This window comes from Cervus elaphus, chromosome 11 (genome assembly GCF_910594005.1).
Source record: "Cervus elaphus chromosome 11, mCerEla1.1, whole genome shotgun sequence".
Lineage (NCBI taxonomy): Eukaryota > Metazoa > Chordata > Mammalia > Artiodactyla > Cervidae > Cervus > Cervus elaphus.
This window is the reverse complement of record NC_057825.1, coordinates 457451-473486: the sequence shown is the minus strand read 5'-3', so window position 1 is coordinate 473486 and position 16036 is coordinate 457451. Positions and strand designations below refer to the sequence as shown.

General features: G+C 57.8%; 1 protein-coding gene across 6 annotated transcripts in view; it reads left to right on the top strand.

Annotated features, from left to right (window-relative positions):
* Nucleotides 1-16036, top strand: part of EHMT1 (euchromatic histone lysine methyltransferase 1) — a 109904-nt gene that overhangs the window by 66007 nt on the left and 27861 nt on the right. For 4 of the 6 annotated variants that reach the window (XM_043916178.1, XM_043916181.1, XM_043916180.1 and 1 more), the window contains 7 exons: nucleotides 4675-4806; nucleotides 7466-7611; nucleotides 10629-10772; nucleotides 11429-11655; nucleotides 12709-12882; nucleotides 13130-13212; nucleotides 14045-14151. In XM_043916178.1, coding sequence (XP_043772113.1) covers nucleotides 4675-4806; nucleotides 7466-7611; nucleotides 10629-10772; nucleotides 11429-11655; nucleotides 12709-12882; nucleotides 13130-13212; nucleotides 14045-14151 — 1013 coding nt within the window. The remainder of the gene's footprint in view (nucleotides 1-4674; nucleotides 4807-7465; nucleotides 7612-10628; nucleotides 10773-11428; nucleotides 11656-12708; nucleotides 12883-13129; nucleotides 13213-14044; nucleotides 14152-16036) is intronic. The other 2 variants (XM_043916176.1, XM_043916179.1) reach the window with 2 other exon arrangements.

The following is a 16036-nucleotide window of genomic DNA, read 5'->3' as shown; positions in this document are numbered from 1 at the left end:
GATCTGGGTGCAGACTGGCCTGGACTCAGGGTCTTTGGATACCAAACTTCTGTATTATACCTGTTCAATTCCCGTCATTGAATTAACATCAGGGGCTAGCATTTAAAGCTTGCTTGTGAACTGTGGGCATTTGCCCTTTGCTGGCGGTGTTAGCTATGCTGTGTAAACGCCTGTTTTCAGGGGCTTTTTCAGTGAGATGCCCTTACGATGACTGATACCCAGGTGGCCTTCTGGGTCACATGGACAGGAAACCCCCCCCCCCCCCCCCCCGACGGCTCTTCACTCGCACACTCGCCTCTCGGCATGTTCAGAGTGTGTTACCCTCTGGAGGGTGAGGGGCTCCTTAAACCTTGTTCTTGTGGATGGACACCCCTCCAGCCTTGCCCTGTGGACCCTGGAGCCCACTGCCTGAACTGGGCAGGTTCCCAGTGACGCTGTGTGCCTGGGGCGTCTTTAGCTGCCGCACAACAGCTAGTCTTTCAAACCTGCCATTTGATTTCTCTCTTACTTTAAAGTAACATAGAATGTGTGTACAGTGTGTCTGCTTGTGTCCTCACATTGTTTCATCAGCTTTAATCCAGCTCATGAGGTTGTAGAGAAAGGCGTTCTCCTGTGTCTGTGCCTTTGCTCTCCTTGGCCCGGCTGCCCCGTCCCCGGGGCGCTCGAGTGGGAGTGGGACCAGGCAGCAGAAGTGTGGGCGGGCGTGTGTGTGTGTGTGAGTGAGTGAGCTGCCTGGTTGGTGAGTGTATGTCTTGCACGTGCATGTGTGTGATTTGTGTGGCTGGTGAACGTCTGTGTGTCTTGCATGCATGTTGTGTGATCTTTGTTGCTGGCGCGCGTCTGTATGACGCGCATGTGATCTTTGTTGCTGGCGCGCGTCTGTATGACACGCGCGTGTGATCTTTGTTGCTGGCGCGCGTCTGTATGACGCGCGTGTGATCTTTGTTGCTGGCGTGCGTCTGTATGACACGCGCGTGTGTGATCTATGTTGCTGGCGCGCGTCTGTGATCTTTGTTGCTGGCGCGCGTCTGTATGACATGCGCGTGTGTGATCTTTGTTGCTGGCGCGCGTCTGTATGACACGCGCGTGTGATCTTTGTTGCTGGCGCGCGTCTGTATGACGCGCGTGTGATCTTTGTTGCTGGCGTGCGTCTGTATGACACGCGCGTGTGTGATCTATGTTGCTGGCGCGCGTCTGTATGACACGCGCGTGTGATCTTTGTTGCTGGCGCGCGTCTGTATGACGCGCGTGTGATCTTTGTTGCTGGCGTGCGTCTGTATGACACGCGCGTGTGTGATCTATGTTGCTGGCGCGCGTCTGTATGACACGCGCGTGTGATCTTTGTTGCTGGCGCGCGTCTGTATGACGCGCGTGTGATCTTTGTTGCTGGCGTGCGTCTGTATGACACGCGCGTGTGTGATCTATGTTGCTGGCGCGCGTCTGTGATCTTTGTTGCTGGCGCGCGTCTGTATGACATGCGCGTGTGTGATCTTTGTTGCTGGCGCGCGTCTGTATGACACGCGCGTGTGATCTTTGTTGCTGGCGCGCGTCTGTATGACACGCGCGTGTGATCTTTGTTGCTGGCGCGCGTCTGTATGACACGCGCGTGTGTGATCTTTGTTGCTGGCGCGCGTCTGTATGACATGCGCGTGTGTGATCTTTGTTGCTGGCGCGCGTCTGTATGACACGCGCGTGTGTGATCTATGTTGCTGGCGCGCGTCTGTATGACACGCACGTGTGATCTTTGTTGCTGGCGCGCGTCTGTATGACACGCGCGTGTGTGATCTATGTTGCTGGCGCGCGTCTGTATGACACGCGCGTGTGATCTTTGTTGCTGGCGCGCGTCTGTATGACACGCGCGTGTGATCTTTGTTGCTGGCGCGCGTCTGTATGACACGCGCGTGTGTGATCTTTGTTGCTGGCGCGCGTCTGTATGACACGCGCGTGTGATCTTTGTTGCTGGCGCGCGTCTGTATGACACGCGCGTGTGTGATCTATGTTGCTGGCGCGCGTCTGTATGACACGCGCGTGTGTGATCTATGTTGCTGGCGCGCGTCTGTATGACATGCGCGTGTGTGATCTTTGTTGCTGGCGCGCGTCTGTATGACACGCGCGTGTGATCTTTGTTGCTGGCGCGCGTCTGTATGACATGCGCGTCTGTGATCTTTGTTGCTGGCGCGCGTCTGTATGACATGCGCGTGTGTGATCTTTGTTGCTGGCGCGCGTCTGTATGACACGCGCGTGTGATCTTTGTTGCTGGCGCGCGTCTGTATGACACGCGCGTGTGTGATCTATGTTGCTGGCGCGCGTCTGTATGACACGCGCGTGTGATCTTTGTTGCTGGCGCGCGTCTGTATGACGCGCGTGTGATCTTTGTTGCTGGCGTGCGTCTGTATGACACGCGCGTGTGTGATCTATGTTGCTGGCGCGCGTCTGTGATCTTTGTTGCTGGCGCGCGTCTGTATGACATGCGCGTGTGTGATCTTTGTTGCTGGCGCGCGTCTGTATGACACGCGCGTGTGATCTTTGTTGCTGGCGCGCGTCTGTATGACACGCGCGTGTGATCTTTGTTGCTGGCGCGCGTCTGTATGACACGCGCGTGTGTGATCTTTGTTGCTGGCGCGCGTCTGTATGACATGCGCGTGTGTGATCTTTGTTGCTGGCGCGCGTCTGTATGACACGCGCGTGTGTGATCTATGTTGCTGGCGCGCGTCTGTATGACACGCACGTGTGATCTTTGTTGCTGGCGCGCGTCTGTATGACACGCGCGTGTGTGATCTATGTTGCTGGCGCGCGTCTGTATGACACGCGCGTGTGATCTTTGTTGCTGGCGCGCGTCTGTATGACACGCGCGTGTGTGATCTATGTTGCTGGCGCGCGTCTGTATGACATGCGCGTGTGTGATCTTTGTTGCTGGCGCGCGTCTGTATGACACGCGCGTGTGATCTTTGTTGCTGGCGCGCGTCTGTATGACACGCGCGTGTGATCTTTGTTGCTGGCGCGCGTCTGTATGACACGCGCGTGTGTGATCTTTGTTGCTGGCGCGCGTCTGTATGACACGCACGTGTGATCTTTGTTGCTGGCGCGCGTCTGTATGACACGCGCGTGTGTGATCTATGTTGCTGGCGCGCGTCTGTATGACACGCGCGTGTGATCTTTGTTGCTGGCGCGCGTCTGTATGACACGCGCGTGTGTGATCTTTGTTGCTGGCGCGCGTCTGTATGACACGCGCGTGTGATCTTTGTTGCTGGCGCGCGTCTGTATGACACGCGCGTGTGTGATCTATGTTGCTGGCGCGCGTCTGTATGACACGCGCGTGTGTGATCTTTGTTGCTGGCGCGCGTCTGTATGACACGCGCGTGTGTGATCTATGTTGCTGGCGCGCGTCTGTATGACACGCGCGTGTGTGATCTATGTTGCTGGCGCGCGTCTGTATGACATGCGCGTGTGTGATCTTTGTTGCTGGCGCGCGTCTGTATGACACGCGCGTGTGTGATCTATGTTGCTGGCGCGCGTCTGTATGACACGCACGTGTGATCTTTGTTGCTGGCGCGCGTCTGTATGACACGCGCGTGTGTGATCTATGTTGCTGGCGCGCGTCTGTATGACACGCGCGTGTGATCTTTGTTGCTGGCGCGCGTCTGTATGACACGCGCGTGTGTGATCTATGTTGCTGGCGCGCGTCTGTATGACATGCGCGTGTGTGATCTTTGTTGCTGGCGCGCGTCTGTATGACACGCGCGTGTGATCTTTGTTGCTGGCGCGCGTCTGTATGACACGCGCGTGTGTGATCTTTGTTGCTGGCGCGCGTCTGTATGACACGCACGTGTGATCTTTGTTGCTGGCGCGCGTCTGTATGACACGCGCGTGTGTGATCTATGTTGCTGGCGCGCGTCTGTATGACACGCGCGTGTGATCTTTGTTGCTGGCGCGCGTCTGTATGACACGCGCGTGTGTGATCTTTGTTGCTGGCGCGCGTCTGTATGACACGCGCGTGTGATCTTTGTTGCTGGCGCGCGTCTGTATGACACGCGCGTGTGTGATCTATGTTGCTGGCGCGCGTCTGTATGACACGCGCGTGTGTGATCTATGTTGCTGGCGCGCGTCTGTATGACACGCGCGTGTGTGATCTTTGTTGCTGGCGCGCGTCTGTATGACACGCGCGTGTGATCTTTGTTGCTGGCGCGCGTCTGTATGACATGCGCGTCTGTGATCTTTGTTGCTGGCGCGCGTCTGTATGACATGCGCGTGTGTGATCTTTGTTGCTGGCGCGCGTCTGTATGACACGCGCGTGTGATCTTTGTTGCTGGCGCGCGTCTGTATGACACGCGCGTGTGTGATCTATGTTGCTGGCGCGCGTCTGTGATCTTTGTTGCTGGCGCGCGTCTGTATGACACGCGCGTGTGTGATCTTTGTTGCTGGCGCGCGTCTGTATGACATGCGCGTCTGTGATCTTTGTTGCTGGCGCGCGTCTGTATGACACGCGCGTGTGTGATCTTTGTTGCTGGCGCGCGTCTCCATGTCACGTGTGCATGTGTGATGTGTGTGTCTGGAGAGCATCTGTATGTTCTGCACGCGTGTGTGTGTGGTCTGTGTGGCTGGTGAGCCTCTGTGCCGCGGGGGTGGTGATGTGTTCCCAGCCCCCCCGTTTGATGAGCATACCTTTGGTTGCAGGTTCTGAAGCCTATGCGTCGTCCTCAGGCAGTGCGGAGCCAACGGCGCCTGGCGATGGCGGAGGGTACATGGAAGTGCCACTGGACTCCTTGGATCTCCGTGTCAAGGGTGCGCTGACCTCTGACACAGAAGGTGAACGCGTGCGTGGTGGGGCCAGTGGGGGGAGGGCACGTTGGATGCCGTGTGGGCAGGACGCTGTGCCGGTCGCCGTGCCCCAGAGGTCGGGTGCAGACAGGTGCCGGGGCGGCAGTCCCACGGGCCACACGCACTCTTGTTGGGCTCCCTGCAGGAGGCGCCTCTGCCCGCAGGTGGCAGTGTTCTGCGTAACCTGTTTCACGGTCTCGCACTCCCGCAGTGTTGGTGGAAATGTGTGTCCCCTTGGTGTCGAGCTGCTGGTGCTCAGATGCCCCGTGCTGCGTGTCGGGCTTGGGCCCCTCACCGAGGTCCTCGCTCCACAGCACTGGGGTCTTGGCACTGGGGCCGTGTACTCCCACCGTCTGAAAACCTTTATCTGGGGAAAGGAGCTAGTAGCTATTTGGCCTTTTTGGGAAATCAGTTTGAAATGAAATCTGGGGCTAATGTAAAACCTGTTAACTTTTTCTCATGGACTTTGCTGGCTGAAGGGTATGGCTTCCAGTGGGGTTCAGCTGGACATTCTGGAAAGTACAAATGAATGGCCTCTAGCTGTGAACACTAGGGGAGTTTGGGTTACTTGTTTAACTTAGGCAACTACATCTATAGCTTAGGAAGAAAATCAGAGGCTTATCCGTCAGAGAAATGGTAGCTTTTCTTCTTGTTGCAAATGGAGCAGAAACCATCCAGTGATCCCCTCACGCCCTCCTTCCCGGTGACATGACGTGTGTGTTCTCTGCTTCTAAACGTTCTTAGCTTTGTCTCAGGAACATGCTGACTTGGATGCCTGCAGGAAGTAGTGCTTATTTTACCAAATTGTCCACGGTCGGCAGTGTGAGGGCAGTGCAGCCGGGATGCTTGTCTAAGCTGAGCCCCAGGCTGAGGGGTGGGGGCCTCTGCCTTCGCGTGTTTATGTTCAGTTCCTCCAAGTAAGGGCCACACTGATGAGAGCTCTGCATTAGGAGGAGAGGCCGCTGCTGGGCGCGGGGTGAGATGCTTCTCTGGGGGTGTTTCCCATGGCGCCAGCCCTGCCGGGGCCCGCCCAGTCACGAGGTATATGCAGGGACGAGTTGGAGTCTCCAGTTGTATGTATTCAGTCCTGGAGTTTCAGACCCTCGAGGAGGCAGCTGTGGAGCCCGAGGCTGGACGGGAGGGCAGGGGCCTGGGGCTCCTTGGCAGCGAGCCCTGTGACCTGGACCAGCGGGAAGGCGGGGACCGACCTGGTCACAGGGTCCCGGCTCTAGCCTGGAGAACATTTTGCGTCGGGATGGGCAGTGGCCCTCATCCGTGCCTGTGGGTCTGCCGAGCTGAGGTCAGGTGCTGCTCTGACCCCGGTGGCTGGCTGGGGCTGTGGGCAGGTGGCCGGAGCCGAGAGGGGGACTCACGGGGTCTGCTAGGGTCCGTTCGTCTGACGCTCTGTGGCTCCGCTGTCTGAGCTGCTGGCAGGTCCTCCCCTCGCCCTGACCTTGTGGCCCGTGTCCTGGTCTCAGAGTCAGTTTGCTGAGCAGGGTTGGGGTCCCCTGCAGGTGGGTTTGCTCTTGGGCGGCAGCGAGGGCGGGGCCCCGCGGGGTCTCAGGGTCGCCCTCCAGCCTGGTTCCTGCACGAGTGGGTGCTCCTGCTGCCGGGGCACAGCTGGGCCTGGGTCCCGCGCAGGGAGGGGAGTGGGCTGCGGGACTGTGCTGAGAGAAGGAGCAGGGCACTCGCCTTCCTTTGGAGGCCGTAGCTGGGCTGAGGGCTCTTTCTGGCCACCAGCCTGTGTCCCCAGCATGAACCAGCCTGGCTGCGGGCCCCCTTTCCCTGGCGCTGCCCCCTCACCTGCCTGTAGGCAAGTCGGGGTGATGTTGCTGTTCCTAAAAGGTTCACTGTGGTCCTGGTTTTCTTCTTTGTTCTCCGCACGTCTGTCATTCAGCCGGATGAGCAAGCTCTCTGTTCGGTTATAGTGGGTCATCACTAAACAGGCTGCCTCTAACCCCCTCCAAGTGGTGCTAACTTGCTTCAGTCGTGTCCCACTCTTTGCGACCCCATAGACTGTAGCCCGCCAGGCTCCTCTGCCCATGGGATTCTCCAGGCGAGAACACTGGAGTAGGTTGCCATGACCTCCTCCAGGGGAATCTCCCGCCCCAGGGACTGAACCCGCATCTCTTATGTCTCCTGCATTGGCAGGTGGGTTCTTTACCTCTAGCGCCACTTGGAAAACCCAAAATGTTTCTAGATATTACCAAATGTCTTGAAGGCAAAGGAATCAAGCTCTGTTGTGTCAGACTGTTTGTGACCCCATGGACTGTAGCCTGCCAAGCTCCTCTGTCCATGGAGTTCTCCAGGCAAGAACACTGCAGTGGGTTGCCATTCCCTTTCCCAGGGGATCTTCCCAACCTAGGGATCGAACCCAGTCTCCTGCATTGCAGGCGGATTTTTTACCATCTGAACCCTCAGGGAAGCCCCCCTTCTAAGTGGACCAAGTGCTCATTTTGTGGCTGCAATTCTGAAACCGAGCAGGGAAGACAAGCACTCTCCTCGTGGGGAGTGGAGTCTTGGCCTGGGCTCCCTGTGTCCTGCCGTGAGCGTGTCTGCAGGGACCCTGTGTCCGGGTGCCCCGAGTGTAGCGGAGCGTCAGGGCGGGTGGCGTGGCGGCGACACTCAGGCGTCTGCTGTGCCGCAGGGTTGGCCAACGGTCCTGATGTGGGCGAGACGGATGGCCTCCAGGAGGTGCCCCTCTGCAGCTGCCGGATGGAGACCCCAAAGAGCCGGGAGATCACCACTCTGGCCAACAACCAGTGCATGGCTACAGAGAGCGTGGACCACCAGGTGAGCAGGCTGCCTTGTGCTGGGGGGGGCCCTGCCTGGGAGACGGCCGTCTGCGCAGCCGTGCGGGGAGGCTGGGGGCCGTCTGCACGGCCGTGCGGGGAGGCTGGGGGCTGTCTGCGCGGCCGTGCTGGGAGGGTGCCGTCTGCGCGGCCGTGCTGGGAGACGGCCATCTGCGTGGCCATGTGGGGAGGCTGGGGGCCGTCTGTGCGGCCGTGCGGGGAGGCTGGGGGCGGATGTGGCCATGGGTGCTGCTCTGCTGAGGCCACACGTCGCAGAGGCTTTCCTGCTTCGCTGTGAACTTGAACGTGGATAGCAGAGACTGGGGTGCCGCCTACCTTCTTTGGAGGAGCTTCCCACACAGAGAGCCTCGCAGCTGACCTCTGACCTCGCTGCTCAGGGCCACAGCATGTCTCGTGGAGCAGAAACAGCAGTGGCTCCTGCTATTACGTGACGCCTCGTGGACGGTTGGACGTGTGTGTCCTCTGCTCCGGCCAAACGCAGGCAGCTTCTGCCGCCTCCTGCGTCCCTGTACCCGCCTGGCCTGGGCTGCTCCCGGCCGGCCAGTCCCCTGCGTCCTGGGTCACAGGGCTGGAGGCCTGCACTCGTCTGGGCGCTGCGGCGGCCCCTGTGCCCAGCTGGGTTTGGCCAGAGCGCCTGGGCAGGGACGTGTCGGGTTCCCTTGCTCGTGGCTCCCTGCAGCGCAGCTGTGCCCTCGGAGCGCTGCTAGGCGAGCAGCTGGGCAGCTTCCCGTACTTCCTGCCATGACCGTGATGTCACTGGGGCAGGTGACCCCTCACCTGCAGGGCTGCTGGGCCCCTGAGGTGGGCCTGTCCTGGGTTCGCAGAGCAAGTAGTGATGTCTTTTCCTGCTTTTCTGAGTGATGAGCCGGTGCTTCAGCTGTCCCTCCCTGATGCCATTCCCCGAAGTTCATCTTAGGAACTCAGGGTCTTTTCCTGGGAAATTGATCCAGAAAACAGTCAGATGTTTGGCCTGATGAGTGTCTCAGGTGGCGGGCACTCCAGTAACCACCCCGGGGCAGAAAATGGGATTGGCCGCGAGCAGCTGCCCCCCGGCTTCTGTGCTCTCTGAATGGTCTCACCATCCACGTGGGTGTCTCTGGACTTTGCGCTTCTCTGTGGGACAGCTGGGCCATTGGACCCCATGGTTAGAGTCAGCGGCTCCCAGACACACAGGGCATCCAGCCCGCTTGTCTGCAGTTCAGACAGAGGTGGACCTGGCTCAGTGGAGGGGGTGCACCCCAGCTAAGGCGTGGTATCTGGGTTCTTCCTTCTGATTGCCCATGTTTACCATCCCCTCAGAGCCTCACGGTGTGAAGCTGTGCCGCTCACTGTTCACTTAGCAGCCGATGGTTCCATAAGGACCTCGTCACTTCAACTCGTCACGTTACACAGCAGAGCGTCCCAGAGGAAGGGCCTTCTCTTCATTGCCTGGTCGTTGAGGCAATGGATTTGTTCTCTGTTGTTTTCAGAGGTTGACCAGTTCTACTTCTAAAATATTATGAACTCACGTGTTTAAACAGATTCAGCAGGTTTTAGTCTTTGTGTTATTGTTATCATTGAAGCTTCCCCGCAGTCCCTGGGCCTGCAGGACCCTCTTCATCTTGGACTCAGAGCGTCATTTCACAGTGATACTGAAATGCCATTATGAAGACCGTTTTTGAAATGTTGCTTAGAAAGTGAAGTGCCTCTATTTGCTGCTTCACAGAGCGCACAGGAGCACATGTACGATTGCACGGTCTGTGTAACTTGGAGAACAAGTGATTTCCATGGTGTTATAGAGTCACTCACAGTCAAGACACCTGGATGGTCTCAGGGTAGGGATATGAAATTAGTGGATGACTGAGATGTTTACATCGCAGCAGATCTTTTAAGGAACCCCCCTTGTGGAGTCAGAGAAGAATGTCCACACTTGTCTGCTCTGAATGCAGAAGCAGATATACGACCTGGCTGTCTTATTAAACCAGATGTTAAAGAATTTTGTGAACAGTATAAAACAATGACATGTTTCTCATTAAATATTTTAAAAATAATTTTTATTTAAAATATGGTCTTTATGTGATAGGTTTATTGTTGTTTTAAAATAAGCTGATATTTCAATTCTTCTCTCTTAATTTCTAACACGGTCAATATTAATGGGTGTACTGCACTTGGGCAGGGCTCTTTGGGCCTTCAGGATGCACTGGCACGCTGCATCAGGGCCTCTGCGGACGCCGTTCTCCATCCTCCTCTCTCCTGTCCGGTCCTGCGCTCTTTCTGCTCAGCTCTGTCCAGGAGTCCTTGTGCCCTGACTTGAGGGGCGTCTGGCAGGTTGGGTTTGAGGGCTCCTTGTGGCTGGCCTGTGCTGGCCCCAGGTCCTAGGCTGGACTTGCTGGGGTTGGGCAGTGTCTCCCAGGCTGCCCGCTCTTCTAGGATACAGGGAGGACCTTCTGATATCTGGCTCCTACCTGTCCAGGGTCCATGGGATACTGCCCTGTCCCCCGCCCGGACACTGGTGTCTCAAGGCCCACCCCACCCACTTGCATCCTGTGGCCTTTGGTTTTGATTTAAATGTCATCTCTGGTTTTGGTTTTGCTGTCTAATTGCTCTGGTTTTTTTGTGGGATTCTAGGGAATTCTTAAGCTGCTGTTATTTTCCCCCAAATATTTCTCTCTTTGAATGCCCAGGCCACTTCGGCCTCACCAGCTGATGCCCTCAGAGCCGGTTCCCTCATCTCCTTCCCGTGAACTTTACCGAGGCATCGTCCACATGCTTGAGGTTGCCTCTTTCAGAGTGTGTCTCTGTCACATGTGTGACAGAGACACACAGTCGTGCAACCAGCACACTCCTGATTTCTGTGCAGGGGCGGGGTCATTGACTCTCCCTGGACCCACTGTCACCTGACCTGTTTCTCCTGGTGGGCTGGGTGGACGTGGAGGACTGGGCCGCCTGCCCCCTTTGCTTTCCTGCCCCCGCCCCGTGCTGGGTGTGGTGTGCTGACCCGGTCTCTCCTGATGGCAGCTGGGCAGGTGCACGAACAGTGTGGTGAAGCATGAGCTGATGCGTCCGTCCAGCAAGGCGCCGCTGCTGGTGCTGTGTGAGGACCACCGGGGCCGGATGGTGAAGCACCAGTGCTGCCCCGGCTGCGGCTACTTCTGCACGGCCGTGAGTGCCGCCCCCCTCCAGGGCGCCAGGCCCCCAGTACCCCCGCCGCTCCCGGGTCTGCCTGGCAGGGCCGCCTGCCCCCACCCCAAACCCCGTGTGCTCACCGCAGTGCCCCGGGCCACCTCCCTCGGGGGCTCGGCCACAGGTGCCCGGCCTCTCTCGGGCTCGTGGCCCCACATGGCCCTCTGTGCTCTGGGCCGAGAGCCTCTCTCCTGGGGCTTCTCCAGACGCCGCAGCTCTGTGCCCTCCCTGTCCTCAGCATCCTTTTTTGCTTCTGTTGAAAGATGGCCCCGGGTTGCACTATCCACCCCAGCGCCCAGCCTCCAGTTGGGTGGGTTCTGTTGAGGGCTGTTGCCAGCTCTCAGGTCTGTGAGTCTGCTTCCTGGGTGTGTCCTCCGCGGGTCTCCTGTGGACCTGGTCTTAACACACGGCCCACCCGCTGAGCAGCGCGGCGCAGAGCACAGCGCAGGGGTGGGGATGCCCTCCGCTTCAAGCAGGACGCGAGTGGTCGCACCTCGGGACGGCGCAGGGCCGCAGGCCGTCCTCTCCTCCCCACGCTGGCTTCCTGTCCTGCCCAGTGCCGCACCTCGGGTTCGCTTGCTTTTCTGCATTTTAGTACCAGTTAGAAGAATGACTTGTCGCCTTCCCGTCTTTAGGGTAATTTTATGGAATGTCAGCCTGAGAGCAGCATTTCTCATCGTTTCCACAAAGCCTGTGCCTCTCGAGTCAATAATGCCAGCTACTGTCCCCACTGTGGGGAGGAGACCTCCAAGGCCAAAGAGGTGACCATTGCAAAGGCAGACACGACCTCCACGGTGACCCTGGCCCCTGGGCAGGAGAAGAGCTGTGCAGTGGAGGGCAGAGCCGACACCACCACGGGCAGGTACGTGCCCCCAGCCCTCAGGGTCCACCTGACGAGGCCCGACGTCCCCGGCGTGCCAGGGGCCTCCCTGCTGGCGCATGCGCCGTGAGCTCTGACATAGGCTGGGAGGCACGCTGACTTGCGTTTGCTCACTCACTCGCCTGTGTGTGAGCCTGTGTCACACTGTCCTCAGTGACACGTGTCAGTGTTTTGTGTTGAAGCACAGGGCTGCCTGAGACAGCAGTGCCGGTGCGTGCCTGTCCCCATCTGCATGTAGCTGTGTGTACGTGTAAGATGTGGAGCATTAGTGTCAGCTGCTGTATAGTCTGCTGTTACTGTGCTATGTTCGGAGACCCTAGCTGAACTCACAGGAAACAGTCTAGAAGGGAAGGATTTGTATTCCAAGCATATAGTTTTCTTCCTAAAAGAATTAGGTGGAAATAGCTGAAGAACTCATAGAGCTAATTGGAGTCAGTCGGCCAGATGATCAGTTAAGGAAAGGTGTCAGAAGCCTTGTCCTCACCAGCCTGTCCAGCTGAAAGCCAGGGTGAAGGAGAGCCTTCAAAACAGCAGCAAACTCATGACCTACCCTAATCCGTAACTAAAAGTCCGCTGAAGGTTATTCAAGAGGCTTAGATTGTAAACATTCAAAACTTAGTATTGGGATGGTGTTGATGCCATCATATTTTTGTGAATTAATTATGTTAATCTGTAAATTTAATGCTCTCTGAGTCAAAATTCCAAGGTGTTCCTTGTGTTGGTCAGGCAGTGGACTTGAGATTCAACCTGGAGTTCATTCTCTAAAGCAAATTTGAACATTTGGCCAGAAGTCCAGGAAAGGTTGCCCTCGCTTCTGAGTGTCCTCTGTTCCCTGGGGATTTGGTCTGCCTCTGGGCGCTTCCCTCTGGGCCCAGAGTGGACAGTCAGTGAGCCCAAGGTCATTTTCCATCTCAGAGGAGCAGCACAGGTGGGGGTCTGAGGGGCCCTGTTTTGTGTATTCATTGGTTTCCATAGGAGGCGGTAGTTTGCATGTCTCTAAAACTCAAAATTCCACTTACTTCCTCCTCCCCGAAGCGCTGCTGGCCCCCTGCTCTCAGAGGATGACAAGCCGCAGAGCCTGGCCCCCCAGGTGCCAGAGGGCTTCGACCCCACCGGGCCGGCTGGGCTGGGGAAGCCGGCGCTGGGCCTCTCCCAGGGGCCTGGGAAGGAGACCCTGGAGAGCGCACTCATCGCCTTGGACTCCGAGAAGTAAGCCCTTCCTGCAGCCTCCATTGCCCTGTCCTCCTGTGCGAGGCCCCCACTGCATTCCTAGGTGTCCCCGTCCCCCAGGCGTCTGCATGCACCAAGGCCTCATGTGCCTGCCATGTGCACCCCCGAGACGTGGGCGCCCCCAGGAGTCACCAGGCCGCCCCAGCCTGCAGGTGGGGGTGTGTGTCCGTGTGCACGTGTGTGGTGGGGGAGCTGTGCTTGCTGCTGACCCGTGCTCTCTCCGCAGACCCAAGAAGCTCCGCTTCCACCCGAAGCAGCTGTACTTCTCGGCGCGGCAAGGGGAGCTGCAGAAGGTGCTGCTCATGCTGGGTAGGTGGGCGAAGACGCCTCTGTACTCGCAGGGACTGCCTGCCGTGTCCCGCCCTGTTCCACTTCTCTGGTCGGCGCACACAGGCTGCCCCTGGGGTTCGGCCTGTTTGCCATGTTCATGCTCAGTCACGGCAGTGGGTGTATTTGCTCGGAATTAGCAGGAATGAGGCATGTGACTATTAGGAAGTGCTGTGGAGTCAGGAGGAGCGTGGTCAGTGAGCCGGGCTTTGTGCCGTGTGGACACGCCCGTGCCTTCTGCACAGAGAGCAGCCTGGGATGCCCGTGCTGCCAGTGAGTCCTGCCACTGAGGTTCTGACCCGCTGGGTGCTGAGGAGCAGGCAGCTTAGGCTTGACTTTTGGGCTGGAGAAAGTGGATGCAGAATCTCTTTACTTGACAGGAAATCAAGAAACAAGTGTAGCAGTTTGTTCTGGGGAAAAAAAGGTTTTATTTTACGTTGACCAAAGTGGCAATTTTTGTCATTTTCCTTTTAGACCTTGTGTAGTACTGAGGTCGCCTCACTGCTCCAGGGTTTACCTCATGGCCTGTGTCCATGCCAGGCTGGGAGCTGCACTCAGTAATTGCCTCCCCTTAGGGCCTGGCCTCGGGGTCCTGCTCCCATGGAGCATCCATCCTGGGGCCCCTCCAGCCTCATGTTTGTGCAGAGGCTGGCCAGGGGACACGGGAGAGCCAGGGGCCCAGAGTTAGGCATGGTGCCAGGGCCTTTGACCGCAGCCTGCCTGCTGTCCCCCGGGACCTCCCCACCCTGGACCGGCCCGCCTGGGTGCTAGGGTTGTGCCTGATGAGTGATCGGCATCTCCTGTTTGTTTGCAGTTGACGGGATCGACCCCAACTTCAAAATGGAGCATCAGAACAAGCGCTCGCCCCTGCACGCCGCGGCAGAGGCTGGCCACGTGGACATCTGCCACATGCTGATCCAGGTTGGGTGCGGTCTGCGGCAGCAGCAAGGGCCCGGCCTGGCCGCTGGTCCCGAGGGCTGCGTGCTGCTCGCTGTTTCCCGACTGGTTCTCGTGTGCTTTGGGTTTTAGCGTCGCCGACTTCCCAGGCTGGGGGTTCAGCCCAGGCGTGCACACGTGCCCCTCTGCCCACCTCCTGCAGTGAGAGCTTGCGTCCTGTGGTCCCGTGAATATCCCATGGTTGTATGAGGGGCACCCCTCACCCAGCAGGCACGCTGGCCTCTATGTTGTCTGAAAGTGCGTCGCCCACTCTCAGCGCTATCTCTCTGGGAGGTCCCCCCGTCCCAGGCCCCTGTGGGACCTCTGTTCCCCAGAGGCCACCTTTCAGCTGGTTCTTGATCTCTGGATCCTTCAGGAAATTTCCTTTTGCTCGTGGGTCTAGACTTGCCGCTCAGCCCCCAGCTCAGTCTGGGGGGTTTTCTGTTTGGGCTCTGGGGCCCTCCCTGAGCGCCTGTGTTTACCTGGCGCACCTCCTCTCCAGCTCTGCATCCTTCGAGTCTACTTTCTTAGGCACTGCTCCACGTGACCCTCAGCTCCTTTTGGGGGTTCACCTCAAATGGGGGTTCACCTGTGCTGCCTCATTTGAATTCCTGGGTCTTTTCTTGCTCCCTGAGAGATCCTTCTCAGTGACCTCTGGGTCTCCCTGCAGTGCTGAAAACTCTGTTCTAGTCTTTCTCATTTCAGGTTTTACCCAAATGCCTGGTGCTGGCTTGTTTGTGTGAAAAGGAAAGGGCTGAAATGCCGGAGGTGGGCGCTTGGTTGGGCCTGTCAGCTGGCAGTTTTCGTGTTGGGGTCCCCAGCAGGGCTCTGGGCCTGGGAGCGCAGTATGCCTCCGCTGGGGCCTCGGGGCACCTGTCGCCAGCTGCTGGCCTCCGGTGTGTGGTCGCAGCGGCTCCGTCCTGTCCCCGCCTCCTCCCTGGCGCTGCGCGCAGTGAGGAGCCTGCTTTTGCATTGATGTTTACAGTAGGCTTATCTGTTGGTTTAGATTTCTGATGCCTGAGACCCGCTTCTCAGATCCCTCTCAGCTTTGGCTTGGGTGGGCCAGAGGCTCGTTTGGATGGACCTGTTTAAATAGCATGCAGCTGGGTTCTGCTGCCGCCTCTTCTGACTTCCTTCTTCCTTTAGAGGAGGCAGCTCTGCACTCCTTCGAAAGGACCTATCTCCCCCCACCTTTTTGAAAGAAAGAAAAGAAAGTGAATTTGCTCGGTCGTGTCTGACTCTTTGCGAACCCAGGGACTGTAGCCCAGCCAGGCTTCTCTGTCCATGGGGATTTTCTAAGCAAGAATACTGGAGTGGGTTGCCATTTCCTTCTCCAAGGGATCTTCCCGACCCAGGGATCAAACCCAGGTCTCCCGCACCACAGGCAGATGCCTTACCGTTTGAGCCACCAGGGAAATTCCACCTTTTTGAAAAAATTTATTTATTTCTCTTTTTTTTTGGTAGTACAGACTCAATGGATGTGAGTTTGAGTAAGCTCCGGGAGTTGGTGATGGACAGGGAGGCCTGGCGTGCTGCAGTTCATGGAGTCGCAAAGAGTCAGACACGACTGAGCGACCGCACTGAGCTGAGCTGGGTTTTCTCTGCTGCTCTGCCTTTTCTCTAGTTGCGGTGCTTGGGCCTCTCTTGCTGTGGAGTGCGAGCTCTGAGTGTTTGGGCCTTGGTAGGCGAGGTGCGTGGGCTCCGCTGTTGCAGCTCCCAGGCTCTCAAGTGCAGGCTCAGTAGTTGTGTCTTATGGGCTTAGTTGCTCCGTAGCATACGGAATCTTCCCAGATCAGAGATGGAACACGTGTCTCCTCCATTGGCAGATGGATTCTTTACCACTCAGCCATCAGGGAAGACCCCACTTCTT